The 27,011-nt window shown below is 31.6% G+C and overlaps 1 protein-coding gene across 10 annotated transcripts in view; it reads right to left on the minus strand.

Moving 5' to 3' along the window:
- CCDC91 (coiled-coil domain containing 91) overlaps window positions 1-27,011 on the minus strand; it is a 354,495-nt gene that overhangs the window by 196,844 nt on the left and 130,640 nt on the right. For all 10 annotated transcript variants that reach the window (XM_039882422.1, XM_039882421.1, XM_039882427.1 and 7 more), the window contains one exon: window positions 19,180-19,257. In XM_039882422.1, coding sequence (XP_039738356.1) covers window positions 19,180-19,257 — 78 coding nt within the window. The remainder of the gene's footprint in view (window positions 1-19,179; window positions 19,258-27,011) is intronic.

The following is a 27,011-nucleotide window of genomic DNA, read 5'->3' on the forward strand; positions in this document are numbered from 1 at the left end:
GTCCTCACTGAGTTTCTTCTATTGTTGGAGAGAAATGTTCCCTAGATGATCAAACACATAGGTATATGCAAGGTAACCACATAGGTATATGCAAGTATCAGAGAAAGAAAAGATATTCAAAGCCTGCCTTGAAAATCTGCTATACGCAGAGAACATTAAATAGATAAGAACAGCTTGAGCCCAGAGTGGAAGCAAATAGTAAGGCAGGAAAGTAGAAAAGTAGGCAGGTGCCAGATATTAAACTACCTTGTGTGCCACACCAAGACTGTTTTAAAGGTGGCCTATATTACCCAACAGTGGGGTTATTCGTGCCATACACTAAACAAAAGAAGTATTTCCAAAAGCTTTCCTTACAACTAGAATATTAACCATTACAGATACACTTACAGATACACACTGGTACTAGCAACATGCTTTTATGGTTTGATATATCATTATACAACTGGGTATTTATTTTCCAATGTAATATAACATAATAATTGCCTTTAAATTTCTCATACATTGTTTAAGTATAAAAATGAACATTAATCTTAACATTTCCCTGTACTTTATCCATTTTTTTTTTCTCTGTAATTGTTTCCACAGGTAACGAAGACACAAGGAAGGCTTCCTTTGGCCTTATACAAAACTATAGAAAAATATATGAAATAATAATTTCCTTTATAAGCTATTTTAAAACTATTCTCAACACATATAAAGCATTAAGATTCTCACAACATGTAGAGGCAGAAATATAAAGATGTATACAAACATTCTATAAAGAAAAAAAATGCTACCAAAGGTAGAGGATGTTTTGTTAATTTTCAACGCATTTAGGTTTTGGCCTTAGTCCTATCAGAGATTTTCTTTATCACTCCAAGGAATTTAATGTACTGATCTTTCAGGATAATTTTAAAGGTGTGAAAGAGACTGTGGGTTCCTTTAGTACAGGAACTGTATCTTACTCATGTTTATATACCATGTTTAACTTAATAACTTCTTACAGAATTCCTTGTATAGAGTAGACCCATGCAATAGCTAATTGGTTAGTAATGATCCTTGTATTAAGATTAATATTTTTAAAAAAATCATAGCACAAATGGTACCAATATTCACTGAAAAGTTCAGTGAGCTTCAAATTATAACGGCCAAGTTACCAAATTTGTTGCTGAGTAACTTTTTATGTTATTCTTTTAGGCTAGAAATGTCCATTCTTTGTACTTAACAGGATAAATTTTTCAGTAAATAAAACAGAGTGTGTGAAGCACTATAAACTTTTGAGAAGGAAAAGTAGGTTATAAATTCTACAACTATTAGACACATAGAAAACAAGATATTAAATCCAAAACCACCCCAAACCAAGCAACATCCATAAACAGTTAATATATATTTTAATGGCATTGAATATATGCTGGAATTTAAATGAGTAGAGAAGTATTGCCAGAAAGGACTACTGAAAACAAAACTATAGTCCATTGTCCCACAAATTCCACCAAGTTTTTCTTCTCCCTTAAAATAGCCCAATTCTTACAGATCTGATTCTAGTCTCATCAAATTAAATGACTTGTTCAGATTTGTAGAGCAAACATGTCTAAGGAGCCAGACGGTCTAAAAAACATTAATATCATGTTGTATTTAGCATATAACCTTAAAAACAAATCATAGCAAATGTTGGGGAAAAGTAATTAGAGTATAAGTCAAAAAAAATTTATCTATTAAAAAAAATTTATCTATTAATCCTCTAAGTCATACTTTACAAATGGAGGAAAGTATAAAGCTGTGGAGCAAAACGTATAATAAATAGCCTCAGTAAAATTTAAGCCCTAGTAGAATAGAAATCCATGTTTAATTCACTGATGTACCTAATGTACAGTACCTAACACATAGAAGACATTTGATAAATATGTGTTGAATGAACTGAAGAAATAAATCCTGATTTCAGCATGTCCAAGCCTGATTACTTGTCTATTCATGGAGAATAGACAAACTAATAAAACTTGGATGTTAATTACATCTGTAAGTTTAGCTTTTTGACTATAGTAGTACGGACAAATTATTATAAAAGGTTATTTGAAATTAAGCACAATTTTACCTTTCTTGGAAAAAATACTCATTTGCTTTTCAAAAATGTATTTCTTATCTTTTCTAATTTTTAACTAAATAAAAAACTATTTTTATTTAATAAAAAAGCAAAACCGAAAGGTATCTGCAAAATGAGTAAGTTAAAGCTCTGAAGAAATACTTTTATATTTTTTCTCGCATAAGTGCTCTTTTTGAGCAAAATATACTTCAAATTTTGCAAGGCTATTAAACTGTTATCATGTTTTATATTCCCTGAAAATTTTGAACATATCATGTTAACTTGTTATTCAAAAGGAGAGCCCACTTAACTGAGATACATTTGAAAAATGATGAATCTCAGTCATTTCAGTGAATAATCTGTCTTTTTCCATGACCTCTACATATTTGTTTTACAGATAAAGAAATAGACACTAGGTTAAGAAATGTGCCCTAAATCACACATAAAGACTCAATGGAACAAAGAACTGAATTCAGAACTACCCACGTGGTTCCCTGTTTGTCTTAGCTGTTCCAACCCAGTAAAGCAGATTTCTCTTCATGTACTAAGCATTTATTATATTTTTATAGCCTCTTAATTATTTATTCATTCTTCATTTATATCTCTAATATATACTGAATGCATACTTTCTTCCAGACACCATTCTGGGGATACAGAGTTAACAAAATAGACATGATCCTGACTCCTGAATTTACATTATTGGCAAGGGAACAGGAGAGTGGGAAGGACAAGAAAGACTGGAAAGTAGAAAATAAACAAACCATTTCTGATGGTGTTGCATGCTTCACATTATGAAGAAAATGAAAAGGGATAAAAAGGAAAAAACACTGATGGAGAAGAAAATTTTCAGAGAAGATGGTCAAGAGCTGTTTGGAGAATCTTAAATATAGTTGAGATGTCACAAGTGAAAAAAAAAACTCAGCCATAAATAAAGTCTGTAGGAAGAATATTTCCATCAAAAGAAAAAGTGCAACATCTTAGGGTGGGAATAAGGCTGATGAGTTCAAGAACTAGAAAAAAGGCCAGCATAGATTATATGAACCAGGGAACTCCATCAGATGCTTTAGCTACACCAGACTTCTTTTCATCCTTCAACAGGTCAGATCTGTTGCTACCAGATCTGTGGTGTTGCTGAGCCCTACGCCTGAAAGTAAATCAGAGATCAAACAAGGAGATAGAGGACCAAAATCATGTAGAACCATGGAAATGCATTTAAATTCTATTTTAATTGCAATGAGAAATCTCTAGGGGCTTTAAACAAGAAAGTTCTTATAATCTGATATATATTTTTTTTATCATCTTCAAACAGTGTTCAAAGGAGCAAAAGCACTCAAATGCTATCAAAACTTTATCAATAGACAATTTGTGAGAACAAAAATATATAATGATTTTTGTGAGCTACAAATATATGTTAGAAACTTATAATTAAGGTACCATCCATGAACATATTTTTAATTTATTGGGGTGGCACTGGTTAATAACATTATATGAGTTTCAAGTGTATAATTCTATACTATATCATGGGCATATCGCATTGTGTGCTCACAACCCAAAGTCTAGTCTCTTTTTATCATCACATATTTGACCTCCTTTACCTTCTTTATCCTCCCTCCATCCCCCTTCCCCTCTGGTAACCACTATACTGTTATCTGTGTCCATGCGTTTATTTTGTTTGTTGCTTTCTGTTTTATATCCCACATAGGAGCAAAACCATATGGTTCTTATTCTTTTCCATCTGATATTTCACTTAGCATGATGCTCTCAAGACCCATCCATGTTGTCACAAATGGCAGTATTTCATCTTTTCTTATGGCTGAGTAACATTCCATCATATATTACCACATCCTCTTTATGCAATCATCCATGAAAGGACTCTTAAGTTGCTTCCATGTCTTGGCTACTGTAAATAATGCTGCAATAAACATGTATATGTGTATGTATATGTGTATGTATGTGTACGTGTATATTTATATGTATACGTATATGCATATGTATATGTACATGTATATCTTTAAGAACAAATGTTTTCAAATTTTGGGGGGTAGATACCCAGAAGAGGAATTTCTGGGTCATATGGTAGCTCTATTCTTAATTTTTTGAGGAACCTCAATACTATTTTTCATAGTGGCTATACCAGTTTATACTCCCACCAGCAGTGTATGAGGGCTCCCTTTTCTCCACCTCCTCTCCAATACTTACTTCTTGTTTTGTTGATAATAGCCATTCTAACAGGTGTGAGGTGATATTTCACTGTGGTTTTGATTTGCATTTCCCTTATAGCTAGTGAAGTTGAGCATCTTTTCATATATTGACCATTTGTAGGTCTTCTTGGGAATAGTGTGAACATTTTTATTCAGTAGAATTAAGGGTAACACATTATATTCTCTGGTAATGAAAGAGTTAATCATAATAAGAAATAGCTCCATGTTTTTCATGTTCTAACAAAAATGTGCCATAAGCATACTACAAGTTTATCTGGCAAGTCATATTTAACTTGAACTTCATCTAGACACTATGAGACATTACTTATGTTCGCCATTTTATTGCGAACAGACTGACAACAAGGACTATGAAAATGATGTGGTGTCCAAATGATGAAAGTTAACTAGGTTCGGATCTGAATGTTAAACTTGGTTTCCAACTTGTCTTAATGATCAATGACTCCTGGCTAATGAAAGATACATTTTTCCAATTTGGGGGTCTAAAACATCAATCTATAACTCTGTTGACTTATAGTTCAGGGGGAGAAACTGATAGTTTGATATAGCATATATCATACAAATATACAAAATGATATCCATATATGTATGTATGTATATATATATGTATATATATGTATGTGTATGTGTGTGTGTGTGTGTGTGTGTGTGTGTGTGTGTGTGTGTGTGTATATATATATATATATTTAAAAGACCTCTGATCAGAGAGCTAGAAATGCAACTGAGATATAGATATGGTTATGTTAGAAGAGAAATGATAACATCTCTGAAAACATGTTTAGACATATTAGAAAATTTTGTTGAGCTACAAAAAGAAATAATATAATTAAAACCTATCAATGAGAGGTGATTAAAAAGTAAATCACAAAAAGTACTAGGGAGTATAATTTTATAGGGTTAAAACTTTGATCTGGACTTAAGGCTTTCATTTACTCAAAATTGGCTCTAAATTCAAGTTTAGGGTCGTGGTCTCCTGCTACTCAGATTGGTAGAAGTTAGGCAACACTCAGATCATGTAAGTTCAATACTTTGGGGAGACTGATGATGCATGTTTCTCAAGAGTAAACTCCAGATGTCTGAGGAATGATAGTGACAGATTTGGCCATATTTCTTTTTAGACAGCAATACAGAATTATGACACAAAATCATGGGGGTAAAAATGGATTCAAAAACAAAAGCTTTCTCCTTTCTATTTTCCTTAATTTAAAAAAGAAGTTGAATTAACGAGGTCATGTTGAGGCTGCTGAAAATTTATCCTGTTACAGATCTCAAGCATTTGGAATTGCTGTGATCCTCAGGTTTTTCTATGTATTTGAATTACAGTGCAGAGGTACTATACAATTCAAAAAGAAAAATGTTAAATTATGGGTGTAGATCTAAACATGGAAATTCAATATAGTCTAGCCATGCTATAAAGTGTTTTGGAGGCTGCGAAAGCCAAAGAAAATCTTCAAGACTGAGGGAATCATTCCTGTTGGCCTTGTTGTTAAGGGATTCTAGTAACATAAGAGTTGTTACCTCAAACACCACAAAAGTCTCCCAGCGAAAATTTCTTTTGTGCCATGGACAACACATTAAAATTAAGAAGTTTCTAAAATTAAGTACAGCACAGAGACTCTGCATGTCTGCCTTCCAGATACTTTAAACTTCTGAAAAGTTGCCATATGGATATGCCTCTCCCTCAAATGCCACAATCTTGTTCCTTGTGACTTGAGTAAGTGCTGTAGTTTTGTTTGAGAGAGAGAGAGAGAGAGAGAGAGAAGGGGAGGGGAGAGGAGGGAGGGAGAACAAGAACAAAAGAATTCTGACTAAAACAATTTCTTCAGAATCTTTCATAGGATTAAGTGAAGCACCTGGTTATAAAATACTAAAGACCCATGCATCTCATTTTTTGAAATATCAGAGACCATGAAAAGAAAGAAACCCATCTAGATGTTAAATAGTTGACCTAAATATACATGCATTAACATTCCAAAGAGGCAGTATAATTTGTTGAACAGGGCCCTGCATCAAGCTTGAGTAACCTGGCTTTTATTTAAAACTTTTCTGCTTATATGTGTTTGATCAAGGCATTTTGTTTCTCTATGTCTCAGCGTCCTCATCTAATCATTGATACAGTTTCTTCTCTGCAGGTGATGAAGGAATGAATTCTGTGAAATTATAAGTTATTTAATTCCTTATATTGATAAAATTTCAAAATTAGGTTGTTCTAATCATTTGCTGATTTTTGAGAACTAAATTCCTCACATTTTTTTTGTGATAAATGAAACTCACTTTGTGGGTTCAAGTTAGGATCAACATTATCTTTTAAATTACTAGATTTAAGACCATTAAAGTGAAGAATTCTCCAAATTAATCGAGATCCATTAATCAAATAGAGATCTCAAAGATTTGGAAAAAACTTTTTTTCACACTGAAAAGCCATCAGCATTAAGAGAAATTAGAGACCTCATTTAAATCAATTTTATTAGGAAATATATTGACAAAGATTAAATTTATCTCTATTTCTTTTTGATCATAAAGAAAATAATATTGTGAACTTAGATGATAATGTAAGCTACTTCAACTGGGTTCTTTCCCAGTTAAAAGTTAATCATATATTACAGAAGTATTAATGTTCGGGGTAATATGTAATATTTAAAATCCATTAGATTGGACACCAAACTATTAGAAGTGTCATCTCCAGGACTGGAGCAGGTACCAAGGTCCTCCTGCAGTGCTAAGCTCTAGCTTGATTGTGTAGGGTTAGGGAAAAGCCCCAGGAGAAGGGTCAAAGTTATCAAAGTGGCTCAGAGGAACTGTTAATATACTAACTGGTATAGAAGTATTTCACTATTATAAGATGACACAAAGTGCTGCTTGCTGGCTGAACATTAGCCCAGATTAGGTTGCTATACTTGATTAATTACCTCCAAATTTGGCTAAATATCCTACTAAACCCCCAAACAGGCGAACCTTTAACTTATTAGTTCTTCTGATTATGTGAACTAAATCAGCCTGTATATGGACTATTCCTCCAATAGAATTCCTTTCTCACTGCTATAAAGCAATTTGACAAGTCATTGCAAATCAGAGACATGACAATTTTAAATAATTTATCCCATCTCTGGAAAAAAATAAAGTCAGGGGAGTAGTAGAAGGTAAGTGATACTCAGACAGCAATGGAAGCAAAATTTAGTTTTTATTATGCATTCTTCCATGTCTTTTAAACTTTGTATTGCATAAATATGTGGCCTTGTCAAAAAATAATGTATTTTTAAAATAGTAGGGCAAATCATTCTATTCTCTAATAGTTTATCCTTGGTATAAAAGTTATATTCTCATATATCAAGTTTCTCCAAAACTGATTAAATTGAACTTAAGGATAAAATCAAAACCATCCTTCTATTTTGATACTAGGTTGCACACTAATTAGAAATGTGACAGATATTTTAAGATGCTATTCTGGTTCTCACATATCTGCTTTCCTTCTTCAGAGTCTGTGTTTTATAATTTGGAGAAAAGAATAAAGTTAACCATTCCTTTCTTACTTCCTTTCAAACAGGAAAGAAATTTTCAAAATTAAAAGTAGTTTTTGCATAGATATCTTCATTTTGACTTAGAAAATTAATCGAGTATAAGAATAACTTTCATTAGTTGATCTTTTCTGCCTTAAGAACTACGGTATGCATCCTTTCACTAAATAGAATAGTGTTGGCCAATAAAAAAATGTATAAAAATAAATTCATAACACACGCCTCAGTTTTTTTTCTAAAGTCTAGGAAATGCTTTTCAGGCAATATCTAAAACTGAAAATGCTGCATCCAGATAGACTTTGCTGACAATTCAGTTCATTAGAATAAAAAAAGATTATGATCAATATAATTTATATATTACAGTAACTGGAATAGTTACATAAATGATAGTCTTAACAAATACTACTATATCATCACTCTTCCAGCATTATTACTAGAGGTAGAAACATGTTGAATAAGCTTAGATAAAAGGAAGATTTGAAAAAACTTTCAACCCCATCAGAATAGGTCAAGCCTCATTCAGGTCAATATGGAAAGATAACATTATTATGAATGGAAGATAGTTATGATAAAGTAGCCTGAATTTTTATGATAATAAGAAGTAATTGGCAATTAATCAATAACATCTGGGTGGTATAGGACTACTATTGATAAAATTTTCAAGTCTGATCGACATTAGTCATAATATTAACCTCACATGATATAAAAAGGAACCCATAGCATTTAAAGTGCATTTTAGAAGGTAAGCCAAAAATAATTAACAGGGGAAAAGCAGGTTTTACATGTCTTAAGAAACAGCTAACTAAATAAACCTTATTCATTTAACTTTTTTTTTCTTTATCACTGGAGGTATTTTTCAAGGTCTGCTCTGCAGCAGAAATTTAAAATTTATATCCTCAATCCACAGTAAAGTCTTCCCCTTCATTCCTTTAACTACCAGGCTAATGACCCAGTCACAATATAAAGACAAGCCTTAAATCTATATTAGAACAAGTTTTCTTGACAGGTTTCCAATGCCATTTGGTTTTGGCCTGGTTGATACAACCACAAGAATAGCCTTGCATGCAAAATTCTGGCTTGGCTCAGGAAATACAGAGGCACACACAAACTATTCTCAACTACCAAACCTTTCTCAGGCCTCTGCTGAGGTCAAGTTTGGTGGGAGGGATAAGAATGAACAAGCCAAGTCGTTAGTTCCAAACCAATCACCAGTATCTAGCATGCCATTAGGCCAAACTCTATTGGCAATAGCAAACATCTTTATTTGTCCAGGAAAAATCTGATCATATGATAAAAGCTGGAATTTATGAGAATCCCTGTTCGATCAAATAACTGAAACTATAAATTTATTTCATACTGTTGGATTAACAAAACAGTGAAGTTAAAAAAAAAAAGATATATGACAGGTCTCACATATCTTAATTTATATTTCTCCACTCTTTGCACAAAAAGTAATGTCTAATCAAGGGAAAATATCAAAAGAAGAAAAAACAAAGTTGTTTCCCTCTCCTTGGAGCAGAACTTTATACAATACGAGTAATTCTACACCCTGGGAAAAACTGATCTCCTAAATGTAATATGTTCTCCTTTATAAAATTGTACAAACAACTCAAGAGTTCAAATAAAACACTAGCAAGTGGGTGCTTTTGAAAAATGGAATACAGCAGGCATGCGACTCCAAGCTGGCATTTAACATATGGTACATTGCTAAAATTCAAAGCAATCCTTACCAAAGGTATTTAAGGAATACTTAACCTTTACAGAAAATGCACAGAGAACCAACACACTCAATAAAATCAAGGCCGAGTAACATGAGAAATGAATCTATCAAGAATTTTAATCAAGACAATTTCAGGATAACAAGTTTATGTAGCAATTTTGCATCATTTTTCACTATGAATAGCAGAAAATTTGTGTGCCTAATAAAACTCTAGTGTATCTGACTCAATACTCAGATACTTAAAACAAAGAGAAAAAATTTATATCAGAAAATTCTCTTCATTAAATGTTCCAAGACTTTAGAAAAAAAAATCTAACCATTCCTTGTTTTCTCATTAAAACAGTCAAGTATTTATAAGCACTATTCATATGACCAGCATTCATTGGCTTTTGGCATCTGGGTTGTAATACACAGAATTAAAGATTATCAATTCAGTCAAGCTTTGGAAACAAAGATTGTAAAAGAAAAATGGGTGTATATGTCTATATGTCCAGTTCAGTTTGGACATCTTGAGATGCGTAAAAATGGGTAAGTAAGAATGACTTTTGTAAATGTACTATGCTTGGCCAAATGTGTGTACACAAAACTCAGAAAGCTCTTAGAGGTGGAGAAGAAGGTAAAAAAAAAAACCTTCTAGTTTCAAGATGAATGTGATGACCAGAAACTGACTTCCACATTACCAAAAAACTAACACAGAAAAATGTTTAGGTTAGGCACCAAAAGAGGGCCAAGAAACATACAATATATCTTTAATCATCATAATTATAATTTATTTGGTGTTTGCATATAAATATTAAACTGAACTGCATTTTCTTTTTTGCTCTTTTCAGGTTATTTTTCTAATCACCATTTTTACTAATCTATCACTGTCAAAATTCAATAATGTTTCAGTATTTCTCCTGTCTGCTATGATTTGAAAAAAAGTTTAAATCCCTTAAGTTTAAAGAAAAAAAGTATAATTTAATTAAAAAATAATAATAAACAAATTGAGCCAGAACAAAGAAAATAACTTGTAACTGTAACTTCAGGATGAAATTAAACACTTTGTATAGAAGAGTTTCAAAAGGGAAAGTTCTTTTTCTAACTGATCTACCTTAAAGCAAATATCACATTTAAAAAAAAAGGAGGGGGGAGTCTGTTGTCATTGCCTTGAACAAGAAGATTCTGTATACAGTAGTAGAAAAAAAATGCTAACCAAAAATTACACTTGTATCTTATTTGTGTCAAACTGTATTTTTTAATGAACTGGGCTCAAAGTAAGATAAAATAAAAACAACATGCTCAACTTAATTTCTTGAGCAATTTCCACTCACTATTATAGCACATTAGCAAAAGTTTCAGCTTCGAGCTTTAATGTACTGAGTCAACTAGTACTTCCTTTGGAAAATTCTTCCCAAAAGTTGTTTAGGATAAAAAGAAAAGTCATTTTGAGAATGTGTCAGCATCTAAAATGGCTTTACCTCAAGCACTTATACAAAATATATTAACCAAATATATATATACAGACATAATTCTAAAAAAGAAAAAAGAATCAAACATCTGTGAGAGAGGTGAAAATAGTAGAATACTTTCTCTTTAAGAAAGGCATCTTGTTCTTTAAGTTATAGAATTATAGACATTTTAAGAAGAATGCCTATATTTTTCCATGTAGGACTTTGATAGTCCTGCTGTGCTGTTACACAATCCTCTATTATAAAGAAATTTTTTCTTACTGTGATCACTTATCCCACATCAGTGAAAGCAAGACATGTTAAAAAATCTTAATGTACGATAAATTCTAGTTTCTTAGTTATAGCTAAAATTTGATTTTTTTTTTTAATTTTCAAAAACAGAGAGCAATCCATCCTACAGTCATTTAGATTCTGTTAGAGTATCTCTTACCTTACTTGTATGGAAAAATTTCCTACTAATTTCACACATACAGACACACACATGCACACATACACAACCTTGACAAGTTTGATATTAGCTGATAAAAATAGGAAAATACAAGAACAGGCTGAAATAGATAGAATATAATCACAGACAAATAAATATGAAGAGAAATTATAATGCATATCAACTCTTTTGTGGTAGCAGAATGATTTCTAGAGCTCTGAAGAAAAACAGACACCTAGATCCCACCTACATCAACTAATTTAGAATTTTTAGAGAAGACATGTGGCTTGGCAATACGTATCTTTAAAAAGATACACAAGTAATTTTTTACATGCTGCAACAGGTGAGAATCAAGGGGTTAAGATACCCTGATCGATGACAACTGTTGAGGGCATCTTAAACAAGTAAGCATCACATTAATATAACTACTAATTATCTCTTAAAAAAAAAAAAGATACACTATATCATGAATAGTAATCTTTGATAGAGAAAACTACAGACATAAAGAACTGTGAGGTCTGAGCCAGTGTATATAATGAAGAATGACAGCTTCAAGAACCAAAAGCCCAATTAAACAAGTAAAGGAAAATTCTTATGTTGCCTGTAGTAAACAATCTTAGATGTGGCATGCGTCTATGGAAAGCCTTGCAAGGTCTACATTTACTTTACTGTTGTTAATTATCAGGATAAAAGATTTTAAAAATCATGACATGAAAGAAGAAAAGTAAACAAAATTAAGTAAACATTATGGAAAAGTTGGCATATACAGCACGTTAGGTTAGTTTTAGCTTGGTTTCCTTCTGTACTTTAACAGAATTTCACATGTCCTTTTCATCAAACTGGAGCAAGCTATTTATTTTCTAAATGAACAGAAGAATGCTGGAATTTTAGGAGTCTAGGACTAGGAAGGGCAGGGCTATTATGATCTCTTTCCCTTAAGTGAATATTTCTAAAAAGACTGAAACAAGAATCCACATTGTATGATTTTTGAGAAGTTAATTAATAATCGGCTGTAAGATAACGACAAGGTATTGAAATTTTTATGACATAATAGGACAAAAAAACTTTGGAATTTAAAGTTGTTCAAATATGGATTAGGTTGCATATTTTTTTTTTTTACCCCATTCCTGCAGCAGATGATTTGAAGTTGTATGAATAAAGAGTTACTAAAAGAACTAAATTCCAGTTTGATGAGGTCAGCTAACACCTTAAATATAGGACTAATACAAGGTGAATCAGAATTTTCAATTCTTTGTGAAAAGTTTAAATCATAACAAAGCTTATTTCTATTTTTAAATGAGAAACTGCTGATCACACCATTTGGTAGCTTTAAAAAGTGCTATTTCATTTGAATGGTGTTAAGTACACAAGATAAGGTAACCAAAATGTACTAGAACTTTAGGGTGTTTTTCAAAATCTTATTGTCATTGTAAAAAATTAGATTGGCATTTAAATTATAATGCTTAAAATTAATAGTTGAAGTCATGGTAATTTGCTGAAACAAAACCCCAAAACATACTCTAAAATTCATAAGAGGTACAACATCAGAATTTACTCATGTTGTAAAAGAATAGACCCACATTTTAGAAAATTTACTCATGTTTTAGGGTGTTTTTCAAAATCTTATTGTCATTGTAAAAAATTAGATTGGCATTTAAATTATAATGCTTAAAATTAATAGTTGAAGTCATGGTAATTTGCTGAAACAAAACCCCAAAACATACTCTAAAATTCATAAGAGGTACAACATCAGAATTTACTCATGTTGTAAAAGAATAGACCCACATTTTAGAAAAATAGAGTACTAAAACATGGAGCAACATGGATGAACTTTGAAAACATCATGCCAGGTGAAAGAAGTCAATCACAAAAGACCATAAATTAATGATTCTATTTATATGAAATGTCCAGAAGATGCAAATCTACAGTGATATAATGTAGATTAGTTACCAAGGGCTGAGGGTTGGGGTGGTTAGAGGGGAGTGAAGAGTGACTGCTAATATGTACAAGGTTTCACGTAGGGGGTCATGAAAATGCTCTTAGACTGTGGTGATGGTCATACAATTCTGTGAATATACTAAACACTACTGGATTATGAACTTTAAATAGGTGAATTTTATAGTATTTGAATTATATTTCAATAAAGCTATTCAAAAAATCATAAAATATTAAAATAAAATAGTATCACTGGCCTACTCTAAATCAAAATATATGACTAATAAACTTCCCTCTATAGTTATCATTATTGGATTATTTTGGGGGGGTTCCTAGAAATCACAGTGACAACTGCAGAAAAGCCTTCTCGATTACATTTTAAAGTGATTATAGTTTCTGAAATACATATGTACAAATGTAAACTAGCTCCAAATTATTTTAATAGTTTAATGTCCTGCAATCAACTTTGATTAATGAAGAAATTCCTAAGCGTTATCATGAGATAGAATGTAGAAGACGAAAATAAATTTGGAATAATCACAATTTCAAAATTATACTGTTACTGGTGTTGGTATTTTACCCACTCAAGTTAAGTGTAAAGCCTTACTTTTCTTTATATCCTTTATTCTTTGTTTACAGTATAATTTTCTTAAAAATTTCCTTTACATACACTGAGAACCACATCAGACTATGCTATAATGTTTTATTTAACAGTCAAACATAATTTAGAAAACTTAAAAACAAGGTCTATTGTATTTATCTATATTTTTGCTCTATCCTTTGTCCTTTCATAGTGTTCCAAAATCTCTCCCATCATCATTTTCTTGTGTTTAACTTCTTTAGCCATTGTTTTGTATAGGTTTGCCATGACAAATTTTCTTAGTTTTCTTTCACCTGAGAACATATTGCTTTACTCCCAGAAGTATTTTGTCACTGGATATATAAATCTGGGTTGAGAGGTGTTTTCTTTCAGCACTTGTTCTATTTCCTTCTGTTCTCTATGGTTTCTAATGAAAAATCCCTATCATTCTAATTGTTTTTCTCCTGTAAGTAAAATGCCACTTTTCACTATTTTTTGTCTTTACTTTTTAAAAGTTTGACTATGATATGTGTATGATAGTAGTCAGGATCTCTAGAGAAATATAACCAATAAGATGTGTATATTTATATACAGAGAGATAAATTTATTTTAAGGAATTGGCTCACACAATTATGGAGGCTGTCAAATTTAATATCGGTAGGCTGGCAGACCAGAGACCCAAGAAGTCAATACTGAAGTTTCAAGTCTAAAGGCTATTTGCCAGCAGAATATCTTCTTGCTCAGGAGAGATAAGTTTTTGTTCTATAAAGACCTTCTACTGATTAGATGAGGTCCACTCAGTTATAGAGGACAATCTGCTTAACTCAAAGTCAACAGATTTAAATGTTAATCTTATCTAAAATACACTGTCACAAAAACATCCAGAATAATGTTTGACCAAATATCTGGGCACTATCGCCCAGTCAAGTTGACACATAAAATTAACCATCACAATGGGTCTTGGTGTAATTTTTTTTTTTTGTTATCATATTTAGAGTTTGCTCAGTTTCTTGAATATGTACTTTCATTTATTTGGCCAAATTTGGGAAATTGTCACACACTATTTCTTTAAATATTTTTTCAGGTCGATTCTTCTCCTCTCTTTTCAAGACTCTGATGACATGAATTTTAGATCTGTTGTTATAATCCCACAAATCCCTAAATCCCTGTTTATTAGTTAGTCTATTTTCTCTCTATTGTTCATACTTAATGATTTATATTGCACTATTTTCAAATTCACTGACTCTTTCCTATGTTTTTCCAGTATGCTTTTGAGCCCACACTGAGTATTTTATTTTGGTGGTTGTATTTTTTAGCTCTAAAATTTCCATTTGGTTCTTCTTTATATAATCTATTACTTTGCTAAAACTTTCTATTCCTTTGCTGAATTCTCCTACTTTTTCATTTACTTCAAGCATGTTCATAATTGCTTGTTAAAGCACTGTTCTGATGCATGCTTTAAAAGCCTTGTCAGAGAATTCTAACACTGGTGTCATCTCAGTGTTGGTTTCTCCTCGTCTTTTTTCACTCAAGATAAGATTTTCTTGGTTCTTGGTAAGGGCAGTAATTTTCAGTTGAAACCTGGATATTTTAAATCTTGTTTTAGCAGGCTTCCTCTGATATGACATTACTCCAGCAGGGAAAGAGGGGAACAGCCAGGTACAGAGGTCCAGGTACCTGACTCATTGTCTACTGACACACAGGGCAGAGAGAACAAGGACCTTCTCACTATTGCTAGACGTGGTTGGCATTTCAGCATCCCACTAGAACATTATTGATATCACTCTGGCTAGGAGGAGCAAGGGTGCCACCTTATTGTTCCCTAAATGGCCTACGCTGATACTGCAGAGGAGTCACCTTATTACTTCTGAGCAGTAATGAAAGTCCTGACTCTCCATTAAATATTCCTTCAGATCTTGCCAACAGGGAAAGGGGAAAGTGTCTCATTACCTCCAGGGTGGGGTGGAAGTTTAGGTTTCCTATATAGTCTACCTGACACTCAAGGGGGAGGGGATTACTGCCCAGTGGGACCTAAAGTCCTGGATCTCCAGTCAGCCCTTTTGACAATGCCCCAGTGGAGAAGAAGAAGAGTACCTCATTACAGCCTGATGAGGATGAAAGCCTAGGTTCTCTAACTAGCCTATGTTGGCAGGGCTGGGGGTGGGGCTGCAGTGTATTCTACTGTGTTTGGTGGTAGAATTGTTTTTATCCAGTAGTTTTCAGTCTTATTGGATGGGTAGAGAGAACAGGCTTTTCTTGGGCTTTGTTGTCTGTGCCCATTTGGTATGCCTGGATTTTTCACTTCTCCAGTACCAAGTCTAGGGCAAATGAAGCAAAAAGAAAACCCAGGAATCCAGATCATGTAGTTACTTACTTGGATCCCAAGGTCTCTAGCCAATCTGCCTTCTTCTGACAAACTTTCAAAGTCTTATATATCTGTTTCATACATAATGCCCAGGGTTTTCTTTCTTTCTTTCCTTCTTTTTTTAGGGGCATTTAATAGGAAGAATGGGGGAAAAATGTCTACTTCACACATCTGAAAGCAGGGGTTAATGCACAAATAATGCATCTTCCTGTTTTTTAGGCTTTTGTCATTTCTGTTTTATGTGGTATGTTTTACTAATGAAATCTTTTCTAATGAAATCTTTTTTCAGACTCCTCAATAATGTTTTGGCTCAACTTGGAGGGGGAAAAATGATTGATCATATCTAGTCCAGGATATGTCAGATCTCTAGAAGTTAAGAATGATGGTAGGAAGGTAGATTTCTCTAGTCCAGTTCCATATTTGAGGAAAAATCTGTACAGGTAGAAGAAATAAAAGTGTGAAGTCCTGAAAACCAAAACATCAAGGAAAGCTACAGTTTTAAGTTCCTTACTTCCTGTTTATGCACGTACACTTCCAGTATGTGTGTATGCACAGGTGTGTATATGGGGTATTTATTTTATTGTCTATTCTGTTCAGTGCCGTATCTACAGTCCCTGGCATAAAGAAGGATGTCAATAATATTTCTTGATTAAGAAATGAATAAATGCAAAGAGAATATTCACACAACTTCTGTTAGCAATAGTAATTAGAAGTTCTATTTTTGAGTTACCTAATGATTAATGGATCATCCATCTAAATGTTTATATACCGTAACAAAATAAAGCTTTAAAAGATATTAATGAAAAGCAAGTTGCTGTCTTAAAAAAGAGAAGCATAATAAAATAATGATGACATAAACTTCTCATGCATGAATTTATAATGGGAAAAAAATTCTTTCTTGTTCCATAATGGGACACAGGTCATCAACTCTTAAATTATAAAAAAATCTAATCTATCAGGAAAACACGGCCTATTTTCTCTATCTAAATTACTTTATTTTTTTACACATACTACTATGAAGTTGATTCTCAGTATGCTTTCAGAACACCTGGGTTATAAAATTTTATGTGATAATTAACATATTAGATGTTATTCTTCCTCAGAGTACTGTAATATTGTGCAAAATGGGACACTCATCACTAAATCAATATGGAAATCTATATGAAATGTATTTAAACTAAAGTTCCCTGCTATAAAGGAATTTATGTAGTTTGCATAAAACTGACTATATGTATAATATGACAAATGAAATATAACTTTGCAGGGTATTTGATTTGATTTCCAGTCCTTTCAGACAAATCATAATACTAATGCCTTTTAAATCCTCTCTTTTTAAATGAATATCAAATAATGACACAAGATAAAGAAGTGGTAAAATGAGTAGCTCTCAACCAAATTTCTTCAAAATGAAATTTGCAAAATATATTTGCAAAGTTTTCACACATGGTTTTAATCATAATAGTTGACAATATTGAAAGTAATACACAGTAAACATGTTTTCAGTAAAGGAAATACATAGAGCTAGAACAGAAAAAGGATTTAATATATCAAATACTGAGCTGTTCAGAAACACATATAAGCACACGCACAATGTAAATCTTTTCAAAACATTATATTTAAAATTTATAAAGGAGGTCAAATATGTGGTGACAGAAAGAAATCTAACTATGGGAAGTGAACACGCAGTGTAAATATATATGTGCCTTACTGTTAAAGTGTACAGCTGCAACTTATTAGATTTCGTTAACCAATGTCACCATAAAAAATTAATTAATTAATTAAAATTAAAAAATAAATTATATGCCAAAATTTGTTTTAAAAAATAAAATAAATAGAAAGTATAAATAAAAATAGGTAAAATACAAATTCATCTTAGAATATATCACCTAATACTACTCAAGGATGATTATGTAAATTTCAGTATTTTAATTCTTCCTAACCTTAGTTTCAGGAATAAAAAGAAGATGGTTCATAATAGATCCTATACTGTCACCTAACTCAATAACTGTAAAGCTAGTTTATATCAGTAGAACTAAAAATTCACAACGTTATGAAAAGAGCCAATAATCACAACTATAAAAAACAGATATTTTTTAATGACCTTCTCACCAATGGCACCAATTTCTATATTGGGTGTAGTCACACAAATGACCTTTCATGTCCCAAGACATATTTACCAGACTATTTTAATACCTTAATGTTAGGGAGGGGGGAGATTTTTACTTAAATTAATTTTGGATCTACTTTTTTTCCTACTTTTATTCAAATGATGTGCTACTGGAAGCTTTCTGACATTAAATTACCACCTAACTAAAATTACATTACTTTCTATCAAGTCTAGGGATAAAGTTTAATCAACAAAAAATTTCTATATTCCACATGTGGTAGAAAAATTTTTCAAAAATTTAGTATAATAATAAACAGTCAAAAAGAAACTAAATGCTTATCTATATAGGTATACTTAAACCAATTATGGTGGAATACTACATAGAACAGTGACAAAAAGAGGGTGAGTTTATATATTCTGACATGAAAATATCTTTAAGTCATACTGAGCAAATACAGCAAGAAACAAAAGGATAGATTGAGTAGAAAAACATTTTTATAAAAATAAATCAAAATTATATCACGGGATGTGATATAATTTTCAAACTTCAGCTGCCAATCCTATATTCTCAAATATTCTATAACTTCTCAAATTCAGAGCACCATCTAGCATTACCTCTGTAATTTACCAAGTATGCTTTCAATGAACACTTATTGGTCAACTGAAAGAAATTCTATACCTAAATAAGAATATACTATAATTTTATAATTTGTGCATGTTTGCATATGCCTACATATAAATTTTTAAATAAAGTTTGCTGAAGTTTAAAAGAACAAAGAAAACAGACTCTCAATTCTCTACCTTATATTCATCCACAATAATGCTGAGGGCTTCATGACCAGCTTTCCTCATGTCTTCCAATTCTTGTTTATGTTTTTCCTGAAAAAAAGAAAGAAAGAAATTAAACCATGACTTGTTCTTTTGTTTACAAAATAATAAACCATTGACTTTTGCTACCATACATAATTGAGTGGTTTGTGAAAACACCAATGCTGCAGCTGAAAACAGAGAAAAGCTGTTTTAAAAAAAAAAAAATACTCTATCTAAAAGCATTAGGAAAGACTGTGTTGATTAGAAATTAAATAGAAACAATAACTGAGAAAGGAAAACCACACTGAGAGGTGAGATCACTCAAGGCGATGGTGTTATCCCTTGGGTCATTTGGCAATTCTGGCCCTGGATGAAGAGACAGAGGCCCTTGTTACTTCGACAAGCCTATGGCTCTACAATTTTTTTTATTACTTTTCCAGTAACATGTATGTGGATCCCAAGAAGAAACAGTCATTTGATGTAAACCCCGAGAAAAAATTTATCAGCTGAGATGGACTCCACATGGTCAATCAAGGGCCAACATTTTATGAATAATAAGAGCCTAGGGGCCATTAGTTGACAGTGGCTCCTCACACACTGTATACCTGGGAAGAATCTCAGACTGAACTCTCAACTCCCTGTGCTATTATGCCCCATTTGTTTTCCTGTGTTTATGCCATCTGAGTTAACCACTGCAAAGGAAACCCTGGTATCATCTTTCTACCAATAAGACCTGCCTTGTCCAATCAGAATTGCACAAATTTGGATACCTCATTTTCATAAAACAGACCTAATTAGAAACTTGAGTGGGAACTTTCACTATAAAAAGTGGCCTCCCCTTTGTCTAGGGAGAACACAATTTAATTTGCTACCTGATTTTGTGTCTCTCAGTCTGTAGCTCCTTTTGCTCAAATAAATGCTTTTTATTCTTTATTACAGTCTAAAATTAATTTTGGTTTACAAATACATACCAATAGTTATATACATAAGAAGGTTAGAGAACCACTGGATTAAGGAAATGATGAACTCTTTAGAGAATGTTAACATTCTATAGAGTCTTTCAAATGTTCTAAGAACGATGTACAGCTTTCAATACAAAATTATCAGAGATGACAGTAGATGACACCAAAGAAAACAGAAAAGACAGATAAAGGCCCATAGGTGATTCAGATATTAGTTATCGAAGAGTTTAAAATATGTATAATTAATATGTTCAAAAAAAAAGAGAAATAGGGAATATAGATAGAATAGAGATTTTCATTTAGAGAACTGGAATTCATAAAATAGAAATTCTACAGCTGAGAAAGATGTACCATTAGCAACTCAAAGGATGAGATAAACAGTAGATGAAGCACAACAAAAATTAATTTAAAAAACAAACAAAAAAACTTCCAGCCAAGGATTCTCTAAGCCCAGATAATTTAACAGGCGAATTTTAATAAACATTTAAGAAAGAAGTAACAGAAATCTTAAACAAAATCTTCCCAAAAGTAGGGGGAAAAAAAGGACTATTTCCTGCATATATTTGCATTAGAGAACCGAAAGATAGTGGGGAGAAAAAAATAGAGAATACAACAAAAAGAAAAAAAAAAGATGGAAAATACCAAAAAAAAAAAAAACCCACAAAACTTTAAGAAGACATGAAACAGAGTAAAAAGATCAAATAGGCATGTAACAGAAGAATCTTTTAAAAATATTCCAAAAGAAAGGAAAAAAAATGAAATGCAGTAAGATGATAAAAATAATGAAACAAAATAAAACCACAAATATCCAACACCATGCACGAATTCAAGATATTACATAACATATATATCTAAAAGATTATATATCACGAAATATTATATCAATAAATATGTTTTAGATGAAATGAAATCACTGCTAGGAAAAAATACAATTTACCAAAACTGAAAGATAAAATTAAAAATCTGAACGGTCCTATATGTGTTAAAGAAATTGAAGCAATATTAATTTAAAAAATAAACACAAAAAAAATTCCAACCAAAGAATCTCTAAGCCCAGATGACTTAACAGGTGAATTTTAATAAACATTTAAGAAAGAGGTAACAGAAATCTTACACAAAATCTTCCCAAGAATAAGAAAAGAGGGAATATTTCATGTATTTCATTAGGACATCATATCTCTTAAACTAAAATCTACAGACATTATTTAAAGAGAAGAAAATTATGGACCAGTCTTTTATGAACATAGAAACTAAAACTCTAAACAAAATATCAGTGAACTGAATGTAGCTGAATATAAATAAGATAATACACCTCAGTCAAGTGGGATTTATTTTAGGAATGTCAGCTTGGTACAAGTTATGTACACCAGTTCAGGCTTAAAGTACAAAAATCTCCCACACAATTCTTCACACATTCCCTTTCTTCTCCTATTCATGTGCTGGACGTCAACGTCCAAGAAGACAATGAAAGCCAAGTGCTGCACACAATACAGCCTCTGCTAATCTGAGATCCTGAATGACTGCAAGGAATGACTTCACCAATACCCCAATGGACTTTGAGAGAAAATTAAACTTCAACTATATTTAGGATTAAAAAAATGCCAATAGTTCTCGTCCGTTTATTGCTATGCTTGCTTATTCTTCCACTGCCCTCATTTATTATACCTTATTGACTCGACAGGTTCTTGTTTCATTATCAGCATCTAATTTCTCTTTCTGGTATGTCCTTTAACATATATTATTACAGCTGAACTACTATTTTCCCAAACTGCCTAAACATAAAGAACCACCAGGAGAACTCAATACAACACTGATTTTTATTGGTATGATTATCAATCTATGGCTCATGGCAGTAATCTTTTTAAAGTCATTTTCCCATTTCTGTGAATGATATGTGAATCTTCATATAGGGACCTAGAGAGGGCAAAAGCATGGATCCACGTGCTAAATACTATATATTTTTTTCTTTCTTCTTCTTACTTTTCAACATCAAAAAAAAGTAAATAGAAATAGGTATTCTAACATTTCTTTATCACAATAGGACATCTTAGGCAGTTCTTGGGATTCATATATCCACCTTGGGACCAGTGATATATGAGGAGTTCATATAAAATAGGTTATTATGGTGATACATTATAGAAATTAATAACACATATTAATATATAAAACCTGACAAACCCAAAAAGAAATATGTTAAACTTTTCTAAAACCAGAGTTATTCAAACTTAACTAATCAAATATTCACTGGTTTTTTATTGTTGTTTTTTTTTTCTCTTGACAATACTGGTTACTAAGTAATCTCTTCAGTTTAGGATTAAAGAAACTGAGATGAAAAAAGGTCAACAGTTTTTTAGAGTTAATTAGGTTAAAGCTAGGCAAAGTACCCTAGATCAACTAAATGAAACAGAATGCATTCCACTCTTACCTAATTAGTAACTGAAGATGAATATGCACCATTTCAATTATAATGTTTGATCATTCAATAACCATGGTCCTGAATAATGACATATATCGCTGAAAAGTATTGGTATATTAAAAGTATTAAAAGTATTAGTGCATTAAAAGTATTAAAGAAGAGCACAGAGTACAATGCATTAATTCATATAAAAGGTCTTTACTTAGAGACATTTTATAAATGATCAAAATGTTCTATGACGTTTTATTACAATTGAAATTGCACACATTATCAATGGCTCATCTCCTCACCTAGAAGGAACAGTAATTTAGTGCTTTTCATAGTGCCTTAGAACACAGTAGCTGTCAACAAATATTTGTTGGATTATGTTGAAATTCTCATTACATAATGGATTTCTATAATCATTTGAGATATTAGAACTAAAATTTTGACTATTATAGTCAATATACACTTCACAAAAATTTACAAATGATATAGAAATATTCCGTAATATTCAAATAAATCAAAGAAGAAAATGTAAACTCTCTAAGTACTGTGAAATTTATGGTTACTGATCATGTAAAATTTTCCCAGATGCCATTATTTCATACTGAATTTTCTCAGTAAGCATTATATTTCATTTAAACAATTACTATGTGCCACAGTCTGCCTAGCTTTGAGGATAAAAAGATAAGAAAAATATGGTTATCTTCAATCTGGTAACACTGAAGATTGAATTTACTTGTGTACAGTAACTTGAAAGTGATCATGTGTATAAAATACTTGTTAATGAAGACAAATAAGGTATTATTCCTATTGCTACTAGTATTGCATTTGTTACTACTGCTTTCCAATAATGAACAGAACCACTAGACGGAAGATTGGCAAACAAAAAAATAGAAGACTAAATAACATATAAACCAACTAGAAGAAACAAATACCTATAGACTACACCCAGCAACACCAGAATATACATTATTCTCAAGTGGACATCAAATATTCTCCAGAATAGACTGTATGTTAGGCCACAAAGCAAAGCTCAAACAATTTTAAAATAATGAAATCATACAAAGTATAGTCTTTGACAGTAAGGGAATTAAATTTTAAATAATAGTGTGAAATTGGGAAATTCATAAATGTGAGAAAATTAAACATACTCCTAAATAATAAGTCAAAGAAGAAATTACAAGGAAAATCAATTGAGTATATTAAAAAAAGAAAAATCTCAAGTAACCTAATCTTTCACCTTAAGAAACTGGAAAAGGAAGTGCTAACAACCCAAAGCAAGCATAATTAAAGAAATAAAAATATTAGAAAAATATTTAATAAGAGACAAGGAAAACAACAGAGAAAACCAAACCAAAGTTGATTCTTTTAATAAACCAATAATATTAACAAACCTTAGCTAGATTGACAAGAAATTTAAAAAAAAAGAAAAGACTCAAATTACTAAAATTAGGAAGGATGAAAAGACTTACTACTGAACTTAAACAAAAAGAATTATGAGAATTTTATGAACAATTGTATGACAGCTAATTAGATAATCAGGTTATAATGGATGAATTTCTAGAAATTGCAAGCTACCAAAATTGGCTCAAGAATAAACAGAAAATCAAATAGACCCATAATAAGTGATTGAATGAGTAATCAAAATGCCTTAAAGAAATCCCAGCATCAACTGGTGACTTCTAACAAATTCCAACAAATGTTTAAAGAAGGATTAACACTGATTCTTCTTGCACTTTTCCTAAAAGTAGAAGAAGAGACACTATGTCCTGACTAACCCTATGAAACCAGCATTATACTATTTCAAAGCCAAAGATAAGAAAAGTCCATACCAGTGTGACTTACGAATATAGAATTGCAATGAACAGAATCCAATAGAATATTAAAAGGACCAAGTGAAATTTACCTCAGGAATACAAAAGTAGTTCAACGTACAAAAAGTGATCCATTTAATATACCATATTAGAATAATGAAGGAAAAAAATATGATCATCACAGTATGTAGGAAAAGAATGACAAAATCAAATACATTTTCATGATAAAAATACTCAACAAACTGTATTAAAGAAACATCCTAAACCTGATAAAGGGCATTTGTAGAAAACCCATAGCTAACATCATATTATAGGCAAAAGACTAAAAGCTTTTCCCCTAATATCATGAACAAGACAAAGATATACACTCTTGCCACTTTAATTTCACATCATACTGAAGTTCTAGCAAGGGCATTAGGCAAGAAAAATAAATAAAAGGCATCCTCAGAAATTATTAGATTAGAAGTGAAGAAATAAAACTATCCTTATTTGCAGAAGACATAATTTACATATTAGACACACTATAGAATTATTAGATCTAATCAACAAAACATGATTGGATCTAATAAATAAGTTCAGCAAAGTTATAAAATACAAAGTCAACACACAAAAATCAGCTGTCTTTCTATACATTTCAAACAAAAATCCAAACATGAAATTAAGGAAAACAATTCCATTCACAATAGCATCAAAAAGAATACTATGAAATACACTTTATCAAAGTGTAAAACTTTTACACTAAAAAATACAAAACACTGTAGAGACTTAATAAATGGAAAGACATTCTATGGATTAGACTTACTATGTTAAGATGCCAATATTCCCCAAATTTATCTACAGATTCAATGCAATCCTTATCAAAATTCCAGTCGCTATTTCTCCAGTGGGAAACAGATAAACTGATCCTAAAATGCATATGGAATTGCACGGATTATGAATAGTTCAATCTTGAAAAAGAAGAGCAAAGTTGGAGGACTTACATGTCCCAACTTCAAAATTTAGCAGAGATAGTAACCATAACAGTGTGGTACTGGCATAAAGATAGAGCTTTAGTTCAAAGGAAAATAGAAACAAAAGTCCCAAAATAAGCCTAATACATCTATACACAATGGATTTTTGACAAGAGTGACAAGACAGCTCAATAACAAAAGGATAAATCTGGAATGCTACTTCACATGATATATATAAATTAACTCAAAATGGCTCAAATCCCTTAATGTAAAAAGTGAAGGAAAAATAAGTGTAACCTGGGATTAAGCAACAGTTTCTAAAAAGATGACACCATAAGCACAGCAAGGAAAAAAAAAATACATAAACTGGACTTCATCAAATTTAAAACTTTTGTCCATCAAAGGACACTACTGAGAAAGCAAAAAGACAACCCACTGAATATTTGCAAATAATCTTAACTGATAAAGGTCTAGTAATCAGAATATAAAAACCTCTCTCATAACTCAGTAAAAAAAGTAACCAAACTTAAAAATGGGCAAAGAACTTGAATAGATATTTCTCCAAAGATACAAACGGTTCAATATCATTAGCCATTGTGGAAATTCTGGTCAAAACCACTCACATCCATTAGGATGGCTATAATAAAATTTTAAAAACACACACAGAAAATAGGTGCTGGCAAGGAGGTAGAGAAAATGAAACCCCTACACATTTTTAGTGGAAATGTAAAATTGTACATCCATTATGCAACACAGTTTGGCATTTCCTCAAAAAATTAAACATAAGAGTTACTAAATATCTCAGTAACTTCACTCCTAGTTATATGTACAAGAGCACTAAAAACATACATTCACACAACTTCTACATGAATGTTCATATCAGTATTATTAATAATAGCCAAGAAAGACAAACAATGCAAATGTTCATCAACTAATAAATGGATAAACAAAATGCAACATTATTCATACAGTAGAATATCATTTAACCATCAAAAGAATGCTACAACATGGACGATTCTTGAAAACATTATGCTAAGTGGAAGTAGCCAGATGCAAAAGGCCACATGTTACATGATTCCATTCTAAATGAAATATCCAAAAAAGGCAAATCCAGAGACAGAAAATAGGTTAGCAGTTGCTAGGTGCTAGGAAAGAGAGAAATAGGGAGTAACTGCTTAATATATATAGGGGTTTCTTCTTTAAGTGATAAAAATGTCTGGCATTAAATCCTAATGATTAGATGAGATAGTGATGGTTCAACAATATTGTGAATATACTAAAAAACCACTGAATTGTACACTTTAACATGGTTTAAATGTGAATTTTACATTATGTGAATTTTATCTCAATACAAAAAAAAAGGTACAAGAAAAAATATGTTGCCATTTTAATTTCTAAGCTGAATGGTGTTTTCATTTCTTGATTTTCTTATTCATTCCTAATTTTGTTTCATTTTGATCAGAGAATGCTGGTTTTATTATTTCATTACTTGGAATTCACTGAGGTGTCAGAAAGAGTCCTCATAAAAGGACCATAAGAACAACATTCTCTAAGTTTTTGAATGTTGAGAGCCATTTGCAGCTTTTAAAATTAAAAATAAGTTAGCTGTATATAAATCCTGGATTCATATTTTCTTTCCTTGAGAACCCTAATTATATTACATTATTTTTTGTCATAAGGTGTGTTTTTTAAGTCT

The sequence above is a fragment of the Pteropus medius genome, unplaced genomic scaffold (genome assembly GCF_902729225.1).
Source record: "Pteropus medius unplaced genomic scaffold, Ma_sr-lr_union100, whole genome shotgun sequence".
NCBI lineage: Eukaryota > Metazoa > Chordata > Mammalia > Chiroptera > Pteropodidae > Pteropus > Pteropus medius.